This window comes from Molothrus ater, chromosome 9, assembly GCF_012460135.2.
Source record: "Molothrus ater isolate BHLD 08-10-18 breed brown headed cowbird chromosome 9, BPBGC_Mater_1.1, whole genome shotgun sequence".
Taxonomy (NCBI): Eukaryota; Metazoa; Chordata; class Aves; order Passeriformes; family Icteridae; genus Molothrus; species Molothrus ater.
Genome location: NC_050486.2, coordinates 21,232,991 through 21,252,589, shown reverse-complemented (window position 1 = coordinate 21,252,589; position 19,599 = coordinate 21,232,991). Strand labels below are relative to the sequence as shown.

The 19,599-nt window shown below is 49.9% G+C and overlaps 1 protein-coding gene across 3 annotated transcripts in view; it reads right to left on the bottom strand.

Moving 5' to 3' along the window:
- Window positions 1–19,599, bottom strand: part of RNF220 (ring finger protein 220) — a 210,489-nt gene that overhangs the window by 54,916 nt on the left and 135,974 nt on the right. For 2 of the 3 annotated variants that reach the window (XM_036387777.2, XM_036387778.2), the window contains exons 3-4: window positions 13,663–13,708; window positions 4,091–4,186 (exon numbers count right to left, since the gene is read on the bottom strand). In XM_036387777.2, the coding sequence (XP_036243670.1) occupies window positions 4,091–4,186; window positions 13,663–13,708 (142 nt within the window). Of the gene's footprint in view, window positions 1–81; window positions 219–4,090; window positions 4,187–13,662; window positions 13,709–19,599 lie in introns of those variants that run through there. The other variant, XM_036387779.2, reaches the window with a different exon arrangement.

The following is a 19,599-nucleotide window of genomic DNA, read 5'->3' as shown; positions in this document are numbered from 1 at the left end:
GTACACAAGGCCCGGCCCGGTCTGGGCGCATCCCCGGGACAACGCTCCGTCCGCGGGCCTCCCCCCCGCCGCAGCACCCACCTCTTCCCGGCCCCCGCCGCCGGGCCCCCTCTTGCCGCTCTGCATAGCCGCGGGCGCCGCGGGCGGGCGGCGGGCCCGGGATGCGGGTGGATGTGGCGCGGCCCGGCGGGCGCCGCCGATCAGCCCCCGGCGGCCGCCGCCATGTTGGCCCCGGTCATGTGACCCGCTGCGCGCGGGTGAGAGTTCAGCAGGCAGTTCCCATGACAACCGACAGGGGGCGGCAGCGCCCGGCGAGCCCGGCCAATCAGAGCCCCGGGGCGGCTGGAGCCCGGAGGATCTGGCCAATCAAAATTCAGGGGTTACGGGGGGGGGGGGAACCCTGTGTACCTGACCAATCAGAAATAAGAGATTACTGGGACCCTGGGGCGCCTGGCCAATCAGAAATCAGGGGTTACTGAGACCAGGGAGTGCCTGGTCAGTCAGGAATCAGGACCCACTGGAATCCAAGGGGCCATGATTAATCAGACCCCAAAGGCAGGTTGCTACCCCGAGGCAGCTGACCTATCAGAGCCTGGGAGCAACTGGGAAGGAGTTTTCCCGGTTTCCTTGTCCAACAGATTCCCGTGTCCAATAATGATTGGGCACCCTTCAGGCCCAACGTCACTGGCCAATCAGAGCCTTAGCCCTAAAAATAACCCAAAGACACTGACCAATCAGGCACCAGTGTGCCACTCTCCAACTTCCTCTGCCCAATCAGAGACTGGGGCCCAAGGGCTCTTGGCCAATCAGAATCCAGGGATAATAAGACCCAAACGCAGGAGGCCAGTGGGCTCTACTGTGGTTCTTGCCTTGCCCTGGCCCTGCCATGCAGCCCCCAGGGCCTGCCCTGGCTGGGGGAGTTGAGCCTCGGGAAGCAGAGCCCTGGGAAGTGGAGCCCTGCAAAGTGGAGCCCCATCCTTCCCTCTGCATCTGCCGGGGCCAGGCTGAGCATCCACCTCAGCTCCAGGGCTCTGACACCTGCCTGCCCTGCCCAGAAATGGCCCCTACCACCTTGGCTACAGGCGAAGCCTGCACTTTTCAGGCACTCCCCCCTCTTTTCCTTTCCATGGTTCAGCAAACCTGGGCAGTCAGAACTGTCTCATGGGTTTCCCTCCCATATCTGCAGCACAGTTGTGGAGGAGGATGGCCTCAGCAGACTGGCCGGAAGTTGGGACAGAGCTAGGGGCTACAAATTGGGCAGCAGAGGCTCCTTTACACACAAATCCCATCTGTTCCCCTCTCTGCAGACTCCTCAGACTTTGTTTCCTGGAATCAAACCTACATTTTGGGTCTCCTCTCTGGCCCCTGTGACAGTCTGTCAGTTCTTTTTCAGAGGGAAAACAAAAACCACCCCAGGTAAATGTTTTGCTGCCCCAGATGATGATGGCAGCTGGACAGTTCAGTGCTGGCTGGTGAGCTTTGCAGTCTGTCCTGCATGCCAGCTCTGCCTGCCTGCTGAACAAGCAGCTGGATTTTCATACATGGCTTACATATAAAATCACAGCTGCTGATTGTTGGCTTTACCCTTTTAATGAATTGAGCTGTCTTTTGGGAGGCATGCTTACCTGAGCATGGGGGGAGGGAGGTGAGCCTTCCCTGGACAAGGATTTTAGGCTTTTGCTTACACTACACTTGCTATTCAGTCTCAAATATTCTGTGGGCTCCCTTCTAGACTGAAATGCCATCTTTGCAGTACGATGTTTCACTTGCAATTTGCTGTTGATTTCTCCACTGGGTATTCAGAGTTTTATCTAAATGTAACCAAAATTGCTTTGTTTTTACTCAAAGCTCCATCTGACAGAACATACTGTAAGAGGAGTAGCCCCTACTGACCAAATCCATTGGCTGCCACTACCTCTGTCTGATCAGTTTCCATGTACCAAACTCCAGCAAGCAGGCTTGGCACAGGGGAGGCAGGAGATGCCTCCTCCCCACATCCAGGAGCCCCCCCCACTGCCTTCACTGCAGCCTCCTCTCAGCACGGGGAGCAATTCAAGCAGCCCTAGTGCTGTGCAAGCCCCTATTTCCATAGCACTCCTATTCATTAATCTCCTTCCCTAAGTATCCCCATTGGTACATAAGCACAAAGACTGAGAAAACTGAGCCACCGGAATTCTGAAAACCCAAACGCCAATAACTCACGTTCTAGCATGTTACTAATACAGTGTATAATCATGATTAGATCACAACACAAGGGACAGTCATAATTCCAGCACACCTCTGCATATGGAAAGCGAAATTTCGCAGCCCTTAAAATCACCACCGTGATAGTCTTCTGCTCTGCTTCCTGGGCTTTTTCCCTTGGCAAGCCAGGCAGACTGAATTCTTGTTCATATTGTGGCTTTATTAAGAATACACGGAGGCTTTACACACCCTTGGCACCCACTCTGAGGTCCCTTTACACTAGCAGTGCAGCGTAACTCAGCCAGCACAAGCATAAATGAAAATCAGGCCCTAGAGGTGTTTTCTCCCTGCAGTGCAGACGTACAACTCCCATTACACATTTGCATTAAGGGCTGCAACCCTCCATAAAATATGCTCACAAACTTAAAGCACATTAGAGAGTAGCTGGACTCAGCACATAGAGGGGCTTCTGCTAAGAATATTTGTCTTTGAATATGACATAATAAAAATGTACAGGAACAGAGGGCTGCAAGGGGCCACCAATCTCACAGAGACTGATGCCTGGCAGCGTGGGAAGGGAGGGGGGGCTCTCCAACAAAGGGGCCATAGTAAAAATCTCTTCCATGCTCTTTTGAAATGAGCATAATTTATTTATTAGCCTTAATAAACAGGCAGGAAAGAGAGCAGGATTACCTGAAACAGGCATTTCTGTATCTTCTGCAAGGTTTTGCTTCTTTTGCTTTGCTCCAGCTTTTATTGTTCATGGGAAAGTAAAGCGGCTGTGACATGACACCAAGTTATACCTCAAAGCCACATGGGAATATGATCCACAACTGATAGTATAACCAATAAATAGGACAGAGGATGGAATAATGGGCAACAAATGTACAAATCTGCTACTAACAGGACCCATCTTCAGGAACACATGTTATTACTGGGTCTGCTTAGTAAGAGCCTCAGCACTGGTCATCAGCCTCTCTCTGCAGGCTCAGACAGAGACTTGGCATGTGCAAAGTGGCTGGTGCAGGAAGATATGAGTGTCTGCCTGACCCTGGGCACAGCGTATGGCTGCAGACGACCCCAGAATAGAGGGTGATAGGCGTTTGCCACGCTGGTACAGCCTCAGCCCACCCAGCCTGTCTGCACAGCAGGTGGACACAAGCTTGGGTCTATGCTGATGACCCACATTAATTTATCTGCTGTTATTAATTTTATTAGATATTATATTAAATTAAGATATTAATTTATCTTTCAGAGCCTACTTGAAGCCAGTGGCTGAGTACAGACTTGCAGCCAAAGAGTTGGATGTGTGTTGAGTTGTAGTCAAGTGTGCCAGCCTGCCCTAAAAACACACACGGACTTACAACCAGCCAAGCTGTACTTGTGCTGCTCCCCTTTTCATTTCTTGCTCCATCTTCCTCAAGTTTTACTCATTGCATCACCAAAGTCAAGACCTGCTCCTCCTCTGGGAAGAGAGTGTTTTATAAAACAGGCTGGCATGGCTGTGGATTGTCCACTCATTTCTGTCTTGGATGGGAGTCATGAGTAAAAAACGTCACTTCTCTGAACGCTTCTCAATGGGCACAGGGTGGGTAATGACAAACATAGCCATGGAAATGAGACCAAAATGGTGAATATAATGCAACAGAAATCTCTACAAAGATTTAAAAACATTTTAAAATACCACAGTGGTTCTAGTCAGAGCTGGGAGGACTTTGCAGACAAAATCCCACCTTCTCAGTCCTGTGAGGGGCCAAGTGTTCATGTCCCCATGATGTCGGTGGGAGAACCAGGGCAGTGATTGCATAGCCAAGAGCAAGGCTGTCACACAGAGAGAGCTGTGGGCACTGGGTTGTGCTGGCTCCCTGCCTAAGGCTGAGACCAGCAACAGCATCTACCTGCTTACCTGGTATCTGTCTGAGTGATGGATGTCATCTGAGGAGTGGGGTGATGCTGTCGGAGAATCTCCTTCCCGCTTGATTGAGGCCGACAACAAAATTGACTGCAAGAGAAAGGAGAAATTCATGTTGTGAGCACTGTCGAGCTCTCTGCCTGTCTCTGAGCTGTCCTCAAAGCCATGGACAACGTCTGCTGAGCTGTGGAACTGTGCTGGGATGGAATACTGGGCTGTGGGTCTGGCTCTGCTCTTTGCAAGGCTCTGGGTCTAGGAAAGTACAAATGAATGGGACAGTAATTTTTACCCCAGGTCTGGTGGCTGGGGCAGAATCAGGCCCTGCTGGAGATGATATGTGAGGACCACACCAGAAATTCTCATGATAAGGCACAGGAGTGCTGAGGTGGAGCAGTGCTTACATGTCCTCATCTGCCCTTTCTAAGTGCCACTAAATCTCTCAATAGCTTTGTAAACTGCACTAAAGCTCTCAGCACCTTTGCAGTGCAACTACCTCTTCCTTCAGTAATTATGCTATTTATTTTAATAAGTAGCACAGAAAAAAAAGGGCCTTTTAGAAGGTTAAAAAGCTCTGTGATATTTGAGACCTAAGAGATCACTGATAAACTTCAAGTCCATAGTAGGTAAGTCTAAATTCTACACACAGTGAACTCTAGCAGGAAAATTACTATGGGAGTTGGACAGCATCTGAAGAAATGTACACTGAGTTGCAATTGAACTTGATGATTAGAGTACTTTGAGGGAAAAATGCAATTTAAAATTCTATCTAAAATTATAAATTACCTAAACTAGGCTAAATATAGCCCACTACATGGTGAAAAAATGTGCACTGGAAATGCAGTTCTGCAGATGTTTGTTTCTGAGAATCAGCTGGCAAGATTTGACAATAAATGACTGCTTGGAGATGTGTGTGTTTGTGAAGGGAAGTGTAGATATCATCTGAATTGGACAGGTCAAGTGTGGTGACAACATTATTAAAACGCATAATACCTTGGAGAAAGGCAAGTATTCCAGAAATATTTGCCTCTGGGCTGAAATGAAACATGAAAAAATGTGCATTTTTTGGGAAAGATATGAGAAAATGGAAAAATTACTCAGCATACAAATTGGTTCAGTCAGCAGCAAGCAATCCCCCAGGCTTGGACAGGAGAACAGCTCAGCAGTGCAGCCACCACAGGCATGGAAGGAAGGCAGGCTCGGGGTGGTGGCGGAGGAGGAGAGTTTGGGTACTGAGTTTAACCCCATGGGTGTGAGCTGCCAGCCCTGCCCTGAGGGCAAGAGGCATGTCCCAGTGTGCAGTGCACATCTCTGCCATAAAGCCCAGCTCTACTGGCTCTGGGGAGATGTGATGTCCTGAAAGGGGTCACAGAGGAGTTGCCTGCTGGGGTGCTCGGTTATTTCCTTGGACAAAACCACTTCTGCCAACTGAGGGCTGTGCTGACCACATCTTGGGGCTGGCTTGCTCCTCATCTCAGCCCAACAGGGATGCAGGCACTGGGAGGGACAGTGGGAGACCATGGGGCTGGGGGCACCCATCAAATGCTGCCTCAAGAGCCCAGCCTCCACTTTCCAGGGGACAGATGGGCAGGGCAGGGAGGCTCTCTGGCTTCATGTGTTTGCTAAACCCAACTGCTAATGGGCTTTGGTGAACAGCTCATTTATTTCTGGAAAAGCCCTCTGCAGAATTTCTGTAGAGTGCAGTCCCAAAGCTCTTGCTGTTGTTTAGTTTTGTTATTTTCTAAATAGATAGTGAGGACCAATTTTTAATAAGCAGGATTGCACATGTCCTAAAAAAACCACAGGGATAAGGCTCAAAGTGTCCAGTTGTGACTCAGAATAACAGAGTAACAGTTAATGCCCTAATAAACCAAGCATCCTGCAGCTGGAAGGGTTAAATCTGTTTTGTCTTCCAATGTATTCTAGAAAAGGGGAAAAAATACCCATCTCCCCATTCCTCGACGACAGACAGACAAACCCTGCCTGCCTCCCGCTCCCCCCCTCAGCTTCTGGTAGCTCTAATCCAATATTATTATGTGAAAAATGGTTGGGCTAGCTATGGAGACAGTAAATTAAACGTTATGTATTAGTTTTTAGCGTGTGGTCCTAGGAAGAATGCTGGCCCCATTTATTCCACAAACCTCCTGAGCACCATGGCAATGACCTCTGGAAAAATGCAGGGCTAAACTAATCCCAAAGATGTCAATCTCGAGGCCTCTTCTACATACACTTGCAGTTTAGATTAATAAACTGTCTATTTTTAAATTGTGTGCAAGCACTTCAATTTTAAATACCTTGCCGGCATGTTAAACACAGCGTTAGAGATGCCAAGTCACACTTCCCCTTCACTCTTAGGGAACTTGACTTCATTTGTTTTTCTCATTTCCCTGTGCTGTGCCACACTTTGCCTCTCGGGCACCCATGGGGGCAGGCAGGGATGCAGGCTCAGAGGCTGAGGGATTAGAAAAGGCACTCGCCACCAGCGTGACTTTCAATCCTACAGGAGGCCAGCCACAACAGTCCCAATTTTGGCTTCTTTTACCCCAGGTTGTCATGGTGAGGCTGTTTTCCAGTGTCTGAACAGTGAGGATGCCTGACCACAGCATACCAAGCCAAGGATTTGCTGTTCCCTGCACCATTCTGCTCATTCCCACACTGCTCCTGGCAAGCAGAGGAAGGGTAGGGATACAATTCCCATTCCTCTGTCAACTGCATTCTAGGAAGATAGCTGTGGAGCGAAAAGGTGCTCTCCCAGCCCTCATGCATGGCCATGCTGCATGGCAGACCCAAATTCTGGCATCCCAGCCCAAAAACATGGCACTGTGTGCAGACAGGCCTGATGTGGAGATGCCCTCTACCATGGGACCAGATTCTTCAGCATGGTGGGAACAAGCCTTGATGCTGAGATGCCCCTTTTCCCTTGGGTTAAGGCCACCAGCCAGCTCATCCATGCCTGGCTGCCAGTACATGCCAGCTGCCCTTCAGAGTGTGTCTGAGTGAGGATACTGGGGGGAAAGGACCCTCCTTCCTCCCTGGTCTCCCCTCCACAACTCACACCATCAAAGCTGGAGCAAGGGCTGTGTGTGAGTGGTGGTGCAGCTTCATATTTCTCCCTCCCCTTTAAATCATCTCTCCACTGGGTAGAGGCACTCTCTGTGGAGGTTATAAACCCTGAGAGGATCAGACTGAGCATTACACCTGGGGCAAGCTAAATAAAAAAAGGTCACCGGCGCTTTTTAAACATGGACAAAAAAGCAGTAAAATGTGTTTGAAAAAAAAAAATCTGGCATTAAATCATGACTTTTTGCCTGCCTTGCCTCATTAAAAGTGGCCTTTTGGAAGGTAAAATTATCATTGTAAGTGATAAGATCTTTAAGAAAATAATTCACGGCTTCTTCACCCTTTAATATGATAGCCGCCACCGGCTAATTTTTTTCTTAATGGCAACGAGGCCATCAATCTTGTCCAAGCCCTGTACTCCCTCCTTCCTCCTGCCCCTCCTGCCATCCTGGGCAGCCATGGCCCTGCTCAGTGATTCCTTCCTGCCCCTTGGAGCCCAGCTGTGCTGTGCCATGGATCAGAGACATGTCTGGATGTGCCACGGATCAGAGATGTGTCTGGATGTGCCCAAATCAGAGATGTGTCTGGATGTGCCCAAATGAGAGATGTGTCTGGATGTGCTACAGAGAAGAGATGTGTCTGGATGCGCCACGGAGAAGAGATGTGTCTGGATGTGTCATGGAGAAGAGATGTGTCTGGATGTCCCCAGATCCCGAGGGCACATCAGCCTCGCTCACACTGCAAGGCTCCCCTTGGTTGCTCCTGACATGCTCCATGGACCTGCAATCCTGCAGAGATCAGCTGGGAACCCTTCAGCAGCTCACCCAAACGAGGAGCAACACCGAGTTTACATAAATAAACACGGGGGCAGGTTTGGAATGAATCAAATGTGCATCCTGCAGCCCGTATGCCAGCTGCTGTGATGGCAGGCCATCGATCCCCAGGCCTGCTCCTCCCTGCCGGGCCGCAGGAGCCGCGGGCAGTACTGAGGCAATGTCGCCAAGGACACCCTTGCCAGCCCACCAGCGGCTCCTGACCTCCAGGCGTGGGCCCCGGGCAGCACGGAGAGGGCCGGGGGTCAGGGAGCAGCCGCCAGCGCCGGGAAATGGATGGAAATTGCCGGCACACGCCGCCCCCAGCCCGAAGCGCGGCCTCTCGCCGGCAGCCGGGGCAGGTGTCAGCGTCGGGACAGCCCAGCCCACGGCTCTGACATTCTGCTGCCTCTCAAGGCCAGTCATTTGAGAGTATTAAAGTGCTGGACTCCTCTTTCTGAGAGCCCTGGAAAAACATAAGAAGTCTATTTTTCTTAAACAATCCATCACAGCTGCTGTCAGCAGAACAAATACCCTAACCCTGCTTTTTATGTATCTATATGGCCTTTTAAATTTTTTTTTTTAATTTTTTTTTTTTTTATTTTTTTGGCACAGTGTTCCCTGCTTGATGCATTCAGCCTTAACTCTGCCGTCTAAATAGGTACTTATCACTTAACATGGAGGTGATGGCTTGACATGTTTTCTGTCTCCTGCCCTCCCCTCCATGGTAGGGAAGACGTCAAAGTGTTGCTAATAGCTGTTATCACTTGGGAACTGTAACCTGAAAGCAATAAGTGATACCAGGCCTTGCTGTGATTTCCCCCCTTAACTCTGCTAGCCGTTTTTTATGTTATTGCTGGAGGATACCCGACACAAAGATGCTACTATTAGAGCTGAGTTTCCTAGAAGCTTTTGGAGGGTCCACATTTGCTCCTGGGAAAAGTTAGAGGTAAAATTATCTAGTGGCTTTTAGCTGGCAGAGATAAAGGTGGGATGGAGCTGGGGATGAAAGGCTTAAATGTGAGAAGTGTGTGAATGGCAAATAGAAATAATGGTATCAGCAGCTTCTGGCCTTCACTGAAAAATTCCGGTAGTTCCCAAGCAGAATAAGCTTACAGAAATGTGAGCTACTAATTAATTTCTGTGCATGTTACAGTGACACCTGGGATCGTAATGGAGCTCTGCATCCTCTTGGAAGAGACACCAGCTACATGGAGGGAAAAGGGGCCCCTTTCAGCAGAACTGCCCATCAGCACTCTGGAGATGGAGGAGGAAAGAGGTCTGGCCCAGGTCTGCCCCTCTCTGCTCCTTCTGCCAAATGCAGTGGTTTCCCCTGGTCTGACAGGAGGGTACAGCTGTTTGGCCTAAGGGGAGTGAGGGGCTTTGTTTGGTCATAGGGCAATTTGTTTTATGGAATAAAACCTGGCAGATACTTGGTTTTGGAGTGATTCTGGTATTCATCACCCAAACTGCAGGAAGCAAAGCCAACTAACACTCATCCTACGTAATTTCCTCTCCTTCACATATCTGTGGGCCGTTCTCATGTCCCCAGATTGGCAATAGCTTTGCCACAATACTCAGATTTAGCTTTTAAATCTTTCCTTGTAAATCACAGTTACAGGGGGAGGGAGCACAGATAGGGGAATGACTTTGCCAACCTCCCACTCTGTCAGTGACACAAGAGAAGGAGTTAAAACCCCAGGGCACTGACACCCGTCCCCCATCCCTACCACCATGGACATGATATGAAGAAGTTAAATGATTGTGCTAGAAATTTCATCTCAAGTGAGGCAGCTGGGAAGGGCTAAATACAGACATTCTGTCAAGGTTTAAGGCTCCAAATCTCGCTTGCTTCAAAGCTCTTTTTCCTTGGAGGGCTTTAGTGGTCAAATTTCCCACTTGATGTTGTAATTCTCTCTCAAACTGCTCGATGAAGCTGTAAAATCACGGGGGTGGATGGGGGAAGCAAAGAGCTCTGGCCCTGTGGCTGGGTTCCCAGCTCTGCCGGAGGTCTGGGAGCAGAGTGCTGGCTGCCTGCCTGAGGGCACCCTCTGTGGAGCTGGGTGCACACCTAAACAAACCAGCCACAGGCATCTGCTGGGGGCATGGGATGGATTTTGCTCGTGGCCACTCATGTCAGTGTGTGCAGCAAGAGCACAGCCAGGACTGGGAGTGGAAAAGGCGATTTGCAACCATGTATTAGCAGTGGAAAACGAATGCTGAACCCACCACAAGAGTTGGGATGTTTCATGAACCCAGTCTCTTCCCCTTCAGTGATCAGTACCAGCTCTTCCACAGGGGATATAAGTTTACCTGTTAGGTGACAGGTAACAGTCTGCAGCTAATACCCTGAGATACAGGCAGTAGTGAAGTGCTCTTAGGTAGCAAGAAGGATCTGGGGATGCTGACTCTCCAGTTAGCACCAGCTGCTCAAGGAACTGTGGGAACAGTTGGATTTACACTTCACCAACATGGGTTCAACCCAATATGTGCTCCTCTCCTGCCTTGCAAGAGGCAGTCAAAGCAAGGGGAGAAAGGCAAGGGGAGAGCATGAAGTCTGGGGAAGATACCCAAGGGAACCTCTCAGTGCTGATAGCTGTGTACAGACTCCTGGACAGCCACCAGTCCAAATGGAGTTTGGTGTACTCCATATGCCTCTGTGAGACATTCCTGCTGCTTGCTCTGCCTGAGACCCAGGCTCTGGCCATGCTGGAGAGTGCTACAGGGAAGCTCAGGCCTCACAGAGGTCTGGGGCATGGCTGGCTTGGACAGACCTTCAGAAAGGGACCTTTGGGGCACCGTCTGCTTGTCCAAGTGCTTTGTCCCCACTGGTGTATCACCATCTATTAGGCTTGGTCTCGAAGGGCAGATGAGGATCCTGAACACTGATCAGGATCTGAGGTGCTCAGTGCTGCCCTTTGAGCTGCCTTTGCAGAGAGGGAGCCCAGGCGCCAAGCAGTGGTGCTGCCTGGAGCCCCAGCTTGCAGCCCTTGCTGGGCTGTCACTGCCTCAGTCAGCTCTGATAATAGAAGAATCTGATACAATAATCCTGCATTCATCACATCCCATGCTGAGTGATTGGATTTTCTTTGACATATTGCCATGAAAATTGACCCAGTGCAATGAGTGACAGCTCTTCAGGGGCAGGGGAGCAGTGAGAGAGGAACATGCATTCACATCTGGGCTTTTATTGCCCAGAGAGATGTTTGCTGGGGCAACTGTGGGGAAGAAGTGGGAGCAGAGCTAGGCCACAGAGCATGAGAGGATTAAATCCCCAGGTCCAGCTGCCCCACAGGAAGAGCCTCAGGCCAGCACAGAAGTGGCAATGGTAGTGATGCTATGGGCAAAGGCCCTAAATGAGCCCTAAAGTGGAGTTAGAGCCACTGGTGACCATAGAAATAACTACCAGCCTGCAGCCATTCCAGTTTCCACGTTCCTGAGTGAAACCAGCCTGCCCTTGTTTGTTTTGCCATTGGATGCTCCTCAGGGATGGGGAGGTGCAGCCCCTTCTCCCATTGCTGAGCTGCTGGAGCTGCTGGCCTTTTTGCTGGCAGCAGGAAAAGGACTGGCCAGGAAACCTTGCAGCAGTCCCCTTCCACCAGTTCAGAGTGGTACAGATCTTCCCTGGAGGTGCCTGCCAAACCTCCAGTGATGCCTGGGTGCCTGGACATGGACTGCCAGCCCACTCCAGGGCTCTGTACCCCGTCCCTCTGCCTGGGACTGTATCAGAGGGACTTCACAACCTGATGGGCTATTCATACCCCATGTTGCAAACATTCAGTGGGCACAAAGGAAAGGAGCAGCCTTCATCTCCCCACCACCCTCCTCCTCAATCCCACCTGGTTACAAAGGGGCCTTTAATACCAATCTCAGGTGAAGGTGACAGCACTGTGCCTTCCCATGCCACACAGGACTTGTCTCCCAGCAAAAGCCACATAGAAATAATGAATCCTCCTGGGCTGAGAAGCTTTCAAGCTCTCTGAGAAGGGAATGAAAGATTTCCTGATTTCACCCTCTCCCTCCCCGCTCTCCCGGCTTCTTGAAGTTAATGTTCTTAGTCCCAGACGTGACGGGCAAAGGGAAAAGATCCATGTGGTGACAGGGGACGATTGATCTCTTTTACATAGAACGACGCTCCAGTCCCAGTTTAATCCCCTTGCTCAAGGCAAATGGGATTCTTTGTCAATGGAAACTTCAAAAGCCTGGCCCTGCCGTGAGATGGACCTTCTTCTTTATCTGGTCTCTGTCAGTCACTCACTGTGTTTGCCTCCAAACAGCTAATCTGTCTTCCTAGCCGTCCTTCTCCCTAACAGGAGATGTGTTTGGGACTGCTGAGTTATCTACACAGAGTCCTCATGGGGAGGGAATGGGAAGATTGCAGCCCAGAGGCTTTCATTTTGCTGGTGCCCTTTCCAGTTCCTTCAAGACATCCCAAGGCAGCCTCACACTCTGTGGATTATCAGCAGTGGTGGCTTTGGGAATTCCTCTCTGCTCTGCATGTTTTTGTGGGAGAAAGAGTCAGGTCTCCACTCTCCTGCATGACTATACTTTGCTCCAGGGCACAGGAGGAAAGTATGGTCATGCAGGAGACAAAGGTCTGGAGCATTATGGAGCATCATTGCAATTTCTTTTTTCCCTTGAACGATTTGGGAAATTGTTTGAGTTATTTGGGAGTCATCCCTACCTCTCAGGAGCTCAGGTCAGCACAGGGGCTCCCAGGCCTCTCCCTTGGTGGGGCAGACAAGGTGTTGATGGATTTGGCAAGACACCCAGCCCCAAGGAGAAAATCTAGAACTGAAATGTCAGTCTTTGCTTCTGACATCCCATGCCAAAAAAATCACCATAAGCTTCCAGAAAAACCAATGGGGAATGAGACTGGAAGTTAATTCTAATAAAACAAGCATGAAGACATCTCCAGTGAGAAATGCCCTGCACTTGTCTGGAAGCCAGGAGCCTCCCTCACTTGAACTGTGTCATCAGAAGTGTAGGAAAACCTGGGGCACTTGCCTTTGCCCATCTTGGAGAAGACAGCATGATTTTCAGAGGCTGTGCAATGCCCTACAGTGCTCCCTGCCTCCTGCTCACCTGCCCAAGCTCTGGTCTTTCCCACCCCTGTGCCATATGAAGTCCAGCTGACAGCAAATCAGTAAATTATGCCCTTTGCAGTGATGCCATGATGCTCTGTGAGTTTTATATTTCTGCATTGTGAGCCAAGGGGATGGGAACTGGGTCCTGGGGAGGGGGTTGAGACTAAGATGGGGTCTTTTAGTGATTTGGTCTCCTCCTCGGGTGTGCTTCACTTCCTTGAGGCAGGCCCCCTCTCCCCTTCCAAAACTGGCATATGGCTCTGCCTCCAGGAACTCCCACACGTGATTTCCCAGGCTGAGCTCAGGCTGTGTGTGATCAGCTTTCATTAGCTGTCATTAGACACAATCTGGAGTCCCAGAGCCCAGCAGCTCCTTCAGCTCCTCCGTTCTTGGCTGCACAAGGAATGCAGGGCCCTGTGCAGGGACTTGGCTGCTCCAGCCCAGTGGCTGAGTGGGGACAGCAGCTTTCCCCAGTGCCACCAGCCCCCAAAGTGTGGCACCTCCCTGGGACACATCAAGTAGCAGGACAGGGAGTGGGCTGGGAAGGTAAAGGGGTGAAAAGAGCATCCCTTGGGGGACAGGGAAAATATGCTGAGGTTTGCTCACTTACCTTGGGGGTGCCTGCTGCCATGGCATCCTTCAGGATGGAGCTCTTGCTGCCAAGAGAGAAGAGAACGAGGTCAGTCACAAAACTGGCAGGCAAGGAGGAGAGTGCTTCGAGAGATCTCATGAGGTCAAATAGCAAAGCACATTGTTCCTCTTCCCTGGACCAACAAGAGCCTCCTCACCCTGCCTGGAGGGACATGGGAAGGAGGGCAGTGCCAACTATTTCTCCAGCTGTAACAAAGTGGTCATACGAGTGGAAGTCCCCAAACCAGCCACATGCGTCAAACACCAACTCTCCCCCTGCCTGGGGCTTGCAAAGCTCCTCTCCCAGCACTAGGAAAAGCAGAGAGCAAGTCTGCAGGGGCATAAGGAAGAAAGCCAGGGAGATGGCAGCAGAGGTGGTGAGCCCTGTGAAGGGTCAGGCACAATGAAAAAAGGAGAATAGGAAAGAGAAGGAGATGAAATCGGTATAAGAGCAAGGGAAAAAAAGATTTCCTCAGCTCCAGGCACACCGGGGAAGCAGCAGCTCTGCTGGAGGCTGGAGTGATTTGTTAATTCAGCTTGCTCTCCATTTAGCAGGGAAGGAGGTCCCTACCCGGTGCTCCTCCTCGCCTGCCCTCGCCAGCGGGAGATGCTATAGATTTAATAACACCTTCCCCCCTCCAGACAGGTTAAACTTGAAACAATTACATATCAAAGCCGACATGGCGGGGAGGCCTGCACTGTAATTTTTTGGTTATTAAAGTAATCTCTCTCATGTAAATTCTCCTGCTAACATGCTGCAAACAGCATTAGGAAATAAATTATTTCCCCATGATTCGATTTGTCAATGCAAAGCACCTGCAGCAGGCAAAAGGCTCTTGAAATATGTTGCCAAGCCCAGTGCCTGTGCTTGTAAGCACACACTGGTGGGGTGGCTGGCTCCCAGCTCCCCATAGCCCCGGGGAGATGATGGATGGGTGGGTGGGTGGGTGGAGGGGGGAGGGCAGTGGGGGGAGGCAGGGGCTGGGTAAAGGGGGGGAATGGAATTGTGTTTAATAACAAAATTTGTATGCAAGCCTGCATCCCAGGCTAAGGATGAGTGATCGGCAGCCAGAAAGTATTAAAAAGCCTCGCTAAACAGATGCTGACAATAGAACAAGACATATCAAATCAGATCTACTTCAGAAACATTAATATACACACGCACACACGCTCGCCCGCGCGCGCGCGCCCGGCTCCGCACACCCGCGCTCCTTTCTTCTCAATCACAGCAATATGGGAGACATCAATAAATTTTTATGAGACTTTTAGAAGATCAACACGGTACTAGATGTGACAAAAAAGCAATGTGCCTGTCATGTTCGCTTTGTCGGGGACACTTTAGCCCCAGATGCCGAGCTGCAGTGCCAGCAGGGAAAAATTGAATTTGGCTGGCTTTAATCTGCCTTGATTTCGCAGATGGCTGGGTGTTATGAAATGAGCAGGGATGGAGGAAGGTGTTTTCTCCTGAGGCTATGGCCCCCCTCCTCTCCCAGTGTCACTGCCTTTTGCCCCCTGCCCTGAAATGGTGGAAACACTCAGTTATGCACTGCCATCAGGTCACTCCCAGTGCCACAGCTCCGCTCCCAGCTATGGTTCCTGGAGACCACAGATGGATGGGCTGGGGCATCACCTCTCACACAGCCCCACTTCCCTGAGGGAATGCGCTGTGGGATGCTCACCAGAGGTACAGCATGCCCCCTGTGTCCTGTCCCCCAGCTCTGCTCTCTCTACCCTCAGGAGGTGTCACAGAGTAGAATTAGTTCCTGCTGCCCACTGAGACACAGCCCTGGCACCTCCTCAAGCCTGTGCAAGAACAAGCACGGTGGGAAAGATTTCCATCCCCTCCCTACCTCCAGCGCTACCCTGAATTTCTCAATCACGTGAAGTGTGAAACAACTTTTTTTTTCTTTTTCTAATCCAAATGCCTTGTTAAAAAAACAAACCCATTTCCTCCCTTTTCTTGTTAAAGGTGTTTAAAATTATTTGTTTTCAAGGGAAAGAGGAAGAATATAATTAATTCCTCCTAGAAATGGTGTTAGGGCCAGGAAACTGAAGTTTTCAGAATGAGAGTCTCTCTGATCAGCCAAAAGATCAAGCCTCTGCTGTTGGGACCGATAAGGAAGGGGACTGGTTTAGATAACTTGGCAGACTTTATTTTATTCTTCATCTGGAGGATTATTAATACTCACCTCCTTTCTTGCAATGTAGCTCTACTCTATCACTCCTAAGAGTTTGAAATTTGTTTTTTTTTAATATCCAGAGATGGGTTAGGAACAGGCATAAATCCAGGTCATCCAAGCACCCAGACCTTGCAATTTAAGCGTGTTTTTCCCGATCCCACTAAAGAGGCCCCTGAATTACAAGGGCTGCAGCCCCCTGCACCTCTTAAGAATGCTGGCAGCTGGATCAGGATCGAAAGGCTGTCAGCAAAGAGAAACCTTCCCCTCCATAAACACCGCAGACAAATTAAAAATGGTAAAAGGGAAATCAAGACCTTTAAAGTTCAAACACTTTTCGGTGCCTTTTAAAGTTTTTTTGCTCTAGGCCCTTGCAGACAGCACAATCTTTGGAGACCTTGGGATTCTCTTTAATCACCCAGCCAGGCTGCAGTGGTCTGAAATGATTACACATTTACATAGTAATAACCCCAACACTCCCCACATTATTTCATGGCTAGCATATTTCCACTCAGCGAGTGATCCATGTGTTTTAAATTATAACCTGTACATAGGAAATTAGTTACTAAGTACGATATTCACGGGCTCATCTGACACTTCTAATTAAGGTGATTTACACAGAATTATCTTACGAAATAAAAAAATGGTGTTTTGCTAGCTAATAAAATATAATTACTACCCGCTTTTCTAAGTTACAGTTAGTTTTAATCTATTTGGGGAATTGTTTATCTAGTTCATTAGAGCAAAACAACTTCTTTACCTTTTAGGCAACCTCTCCAAAGTACCAAAGAAGAGCAAGGAACACCCTGGGAAGACCCAGTGGTTTTGGCAGCCTCTGTGATCCAGGACACACTGTTCCTTTAGATTAGGAACCGTCAGCTTTAAGAGGAGCCTTTCCTCTCAGCAAGGCTCTTCACAGTGAAAGCAGAACTCAGGCTACACCAGAGACATGCAGATATCCTTTAATGCTAGGCACACACATTTGGTTAGGAGCATCCCCAGGTGCAACTGGGAATTCCCCGGCGTGTCCCTGAGTGAGCTTCAAGGGGCTGTTCAGGCCCAATGCTTCTGTCATGATTTCCCAAAGGGCAGCTCAGCAAGCCAAGTATGTGCCCTCCTTATCCACAGTCTTGGGGTTTCCTCTACCCCTGCCATGGTTGCTATTGCACAAAATTACTTTCAAGCCTATTTACTTTGTTATAGTCCTGGATTTTGGGGTGTGCTTCCCATGGGAAATAAAAAGGCAATACCACAAGGAATGGCCCCTTTCACCCCTATGAATGGAAGCTGCTGCTTCTTCCCACAGGGAAAAAATCAGGTCATTAGCTGAAGGTTAAGTTCCCTGAGCTGGGGCAGCTGCAGTTGCTCCTGCTTATCCCTGAAGGACACTGAACCAGTAAGGAGCAGGTAAGAGAGCTGCTGACATGCAGCTGGAGTCTTCCAGCTCTGCCACTCTTCCATAGAACCCCTTCTCAGCAGCCCCCTGTTTGACAGGCATCAGCCTGTGTAGCTCCCACAAGATCCTGCAAAACCAAAAATTTCTACAGGCTGCAGCCAATGGATGTATTTCACAAAAAAAAAAAAAAAAACCACCAAAAGCCAAACAAACAAACAACCAAAAAAACCTCACAAACCACCAACCAAAAACCAATTGGAAACAATTTATTTTTAGCTGTAGGACTCATGGCTTGAACATGCAGCCTTGGGATGGGAGCCCCAGCAGCAGAGAAAGCCTCTGGCAGAGCCATGGATAGAACTGCAGCTGTAATGGAGCAGTCGCTGGGTAGAGAGGGAATTGGATTTTTGTGAATGCCAGTTTAAATAAGTGGAAGTGTCACTTGATGCTTAAATAAGGAAATGGGAGTTTGATTTTATACCTAGCTGCAGGTGACAGCTCTCGGCATGCCCAGGTGAGGTCTGTGCCATCACAGGAAGCACACTGGGTTTTTTACCCTGCTGTGGCTCCCCCAGTGCCATCTGCATCCCATGATAGGAAAAGGGGCTGAGTGATGCAAAAAAATTGCCAAAGAGGCTGAAGTCAGGGCTAGAAATGTTCTGCTCCTACAGTGCCAGATGTGCTTCCCACATGCTCTCCCTGTCAGTATTTGTGAGACCTCAGTGACCAACACAGTCAGTTGTGACAAATCTGACCCACAGGGCAGTCACCCACCTCCCCGAAAGAGATGAAATGCAGCAGAATCATAAAACACTGTGGCATGACCTGACCACGCTGAAATCCCCTATTTGCTCTGTCCTATTCACATCCCCAACTCTTTCTGCCCTGCTGGATTTTCCTTTATCAACCTCTGGTACCCCATGTCCCCACTCAGAGTGGATAACAGATTTCTGGGTGAGGATGTGATGGTCCATGTGTGCAGGGCCAAACAGGAGACCGTGGCTGGGGGGTAGTTTCATTTCTCTCCCACTATTTGAAAAGGAGGTGGCTGGAAAAATAAAAAGGAAAATTGGAGGGAAAGGTCATGCATTAGATTGATTTGGGGGGCTTTTTGCTACCATGGCTGTAATGACTGTTTAATTATTCTCAGCTCATGTGGCAGTTCAGAAGAGGCTCTGCAGAAGACATGCATTGCCCCAGGGCAAATAACTGACCTGAGATTTATTTCTCACCCTTGGGTTTCCACACACCCCTTCCCAGGCCTCCTGCTGCCCTGAGAGTCAACAGCTCTCAGAGGGAGGCTTTGCCCTCCAGAGTTCCAAACCTCAGCCTTCAAATCCATATCCTGGAGTCAGGGAATGGACTGCAGGTACCACAGGTCTGAAGGAGTTTTCATAGCCCTTTTAGGGCACTGCATGAGCAAGGGAAAACATGACCCACACTTTTTTTTTCACTTGCTGTGCTACCCTGGAAGCTCTGACCCATGAGAAATGCTTCTCACCTACAGATTATGGGCAGCAGCCTCTGCCTTCCCTGGGGTCTGCCCTGGAGGAGAGGAACAGGGCATCTCTAAGCAGGGCAGGCAGCTGCCTGGCTTGTGCTCTCTCTGTAGGAAAAGCCATGGGTGAAGGGTCCAGGTGCTGTCATTGCCACCCTCTAAATGCACAGGAGGAAGCTGGAGGGTCTGTCTTCCCTTTCTATCCATGATTAATCTGCCACAGTGAGGGGCAGGGACACAAATCAGAGGAGGAATGAAAGAGGATAAATCCATGGTATCAGCAGCACCACATTGGCTAGATAATAAACAGACTCCTCTCCTCATAAATTTCTCTCCATTCCCACATCTCTCCATTCACCATCAATACTGGCAGACCTGGAGCTGGGCTGCTCCTGGCCTTTCTGATGTCCTGGCTGGTGGGAAGAGCTGTGGCTTTGCCAGGGAACCTGGGACCCTCCACCTTGGCTGGCATCCTTCACTCCTGCCCAGACTGGGGTGCAGCAGGAGCACCAGGGTGGCACAATGGAGCCCCATCCAAGTTCACTGGGTTTACAGGATGCATGGGACACCTGAGGTGACTGTGTGAGGTGATCCATACCAGCATGTGGAGTGGGTGGGAGAAGCACTAGAGACACAAAGCACGCTTCAATTTACTTGGTAGTTTCATGCTCTGTCTCAGTGCCCCAGAGCACCTCATTCTCACTGCCCCAACCCCACACTGTGTCCTCACTCCTCATATTTTGGTAGCCGCCAGCTCACCCACTTCTCCGCACCCCACACAGGGATGTGACCCTGTTAGCTGCCTTGTGGTGACAGGTGGTCCTGGCCCTGCTTGGGGATCATCAA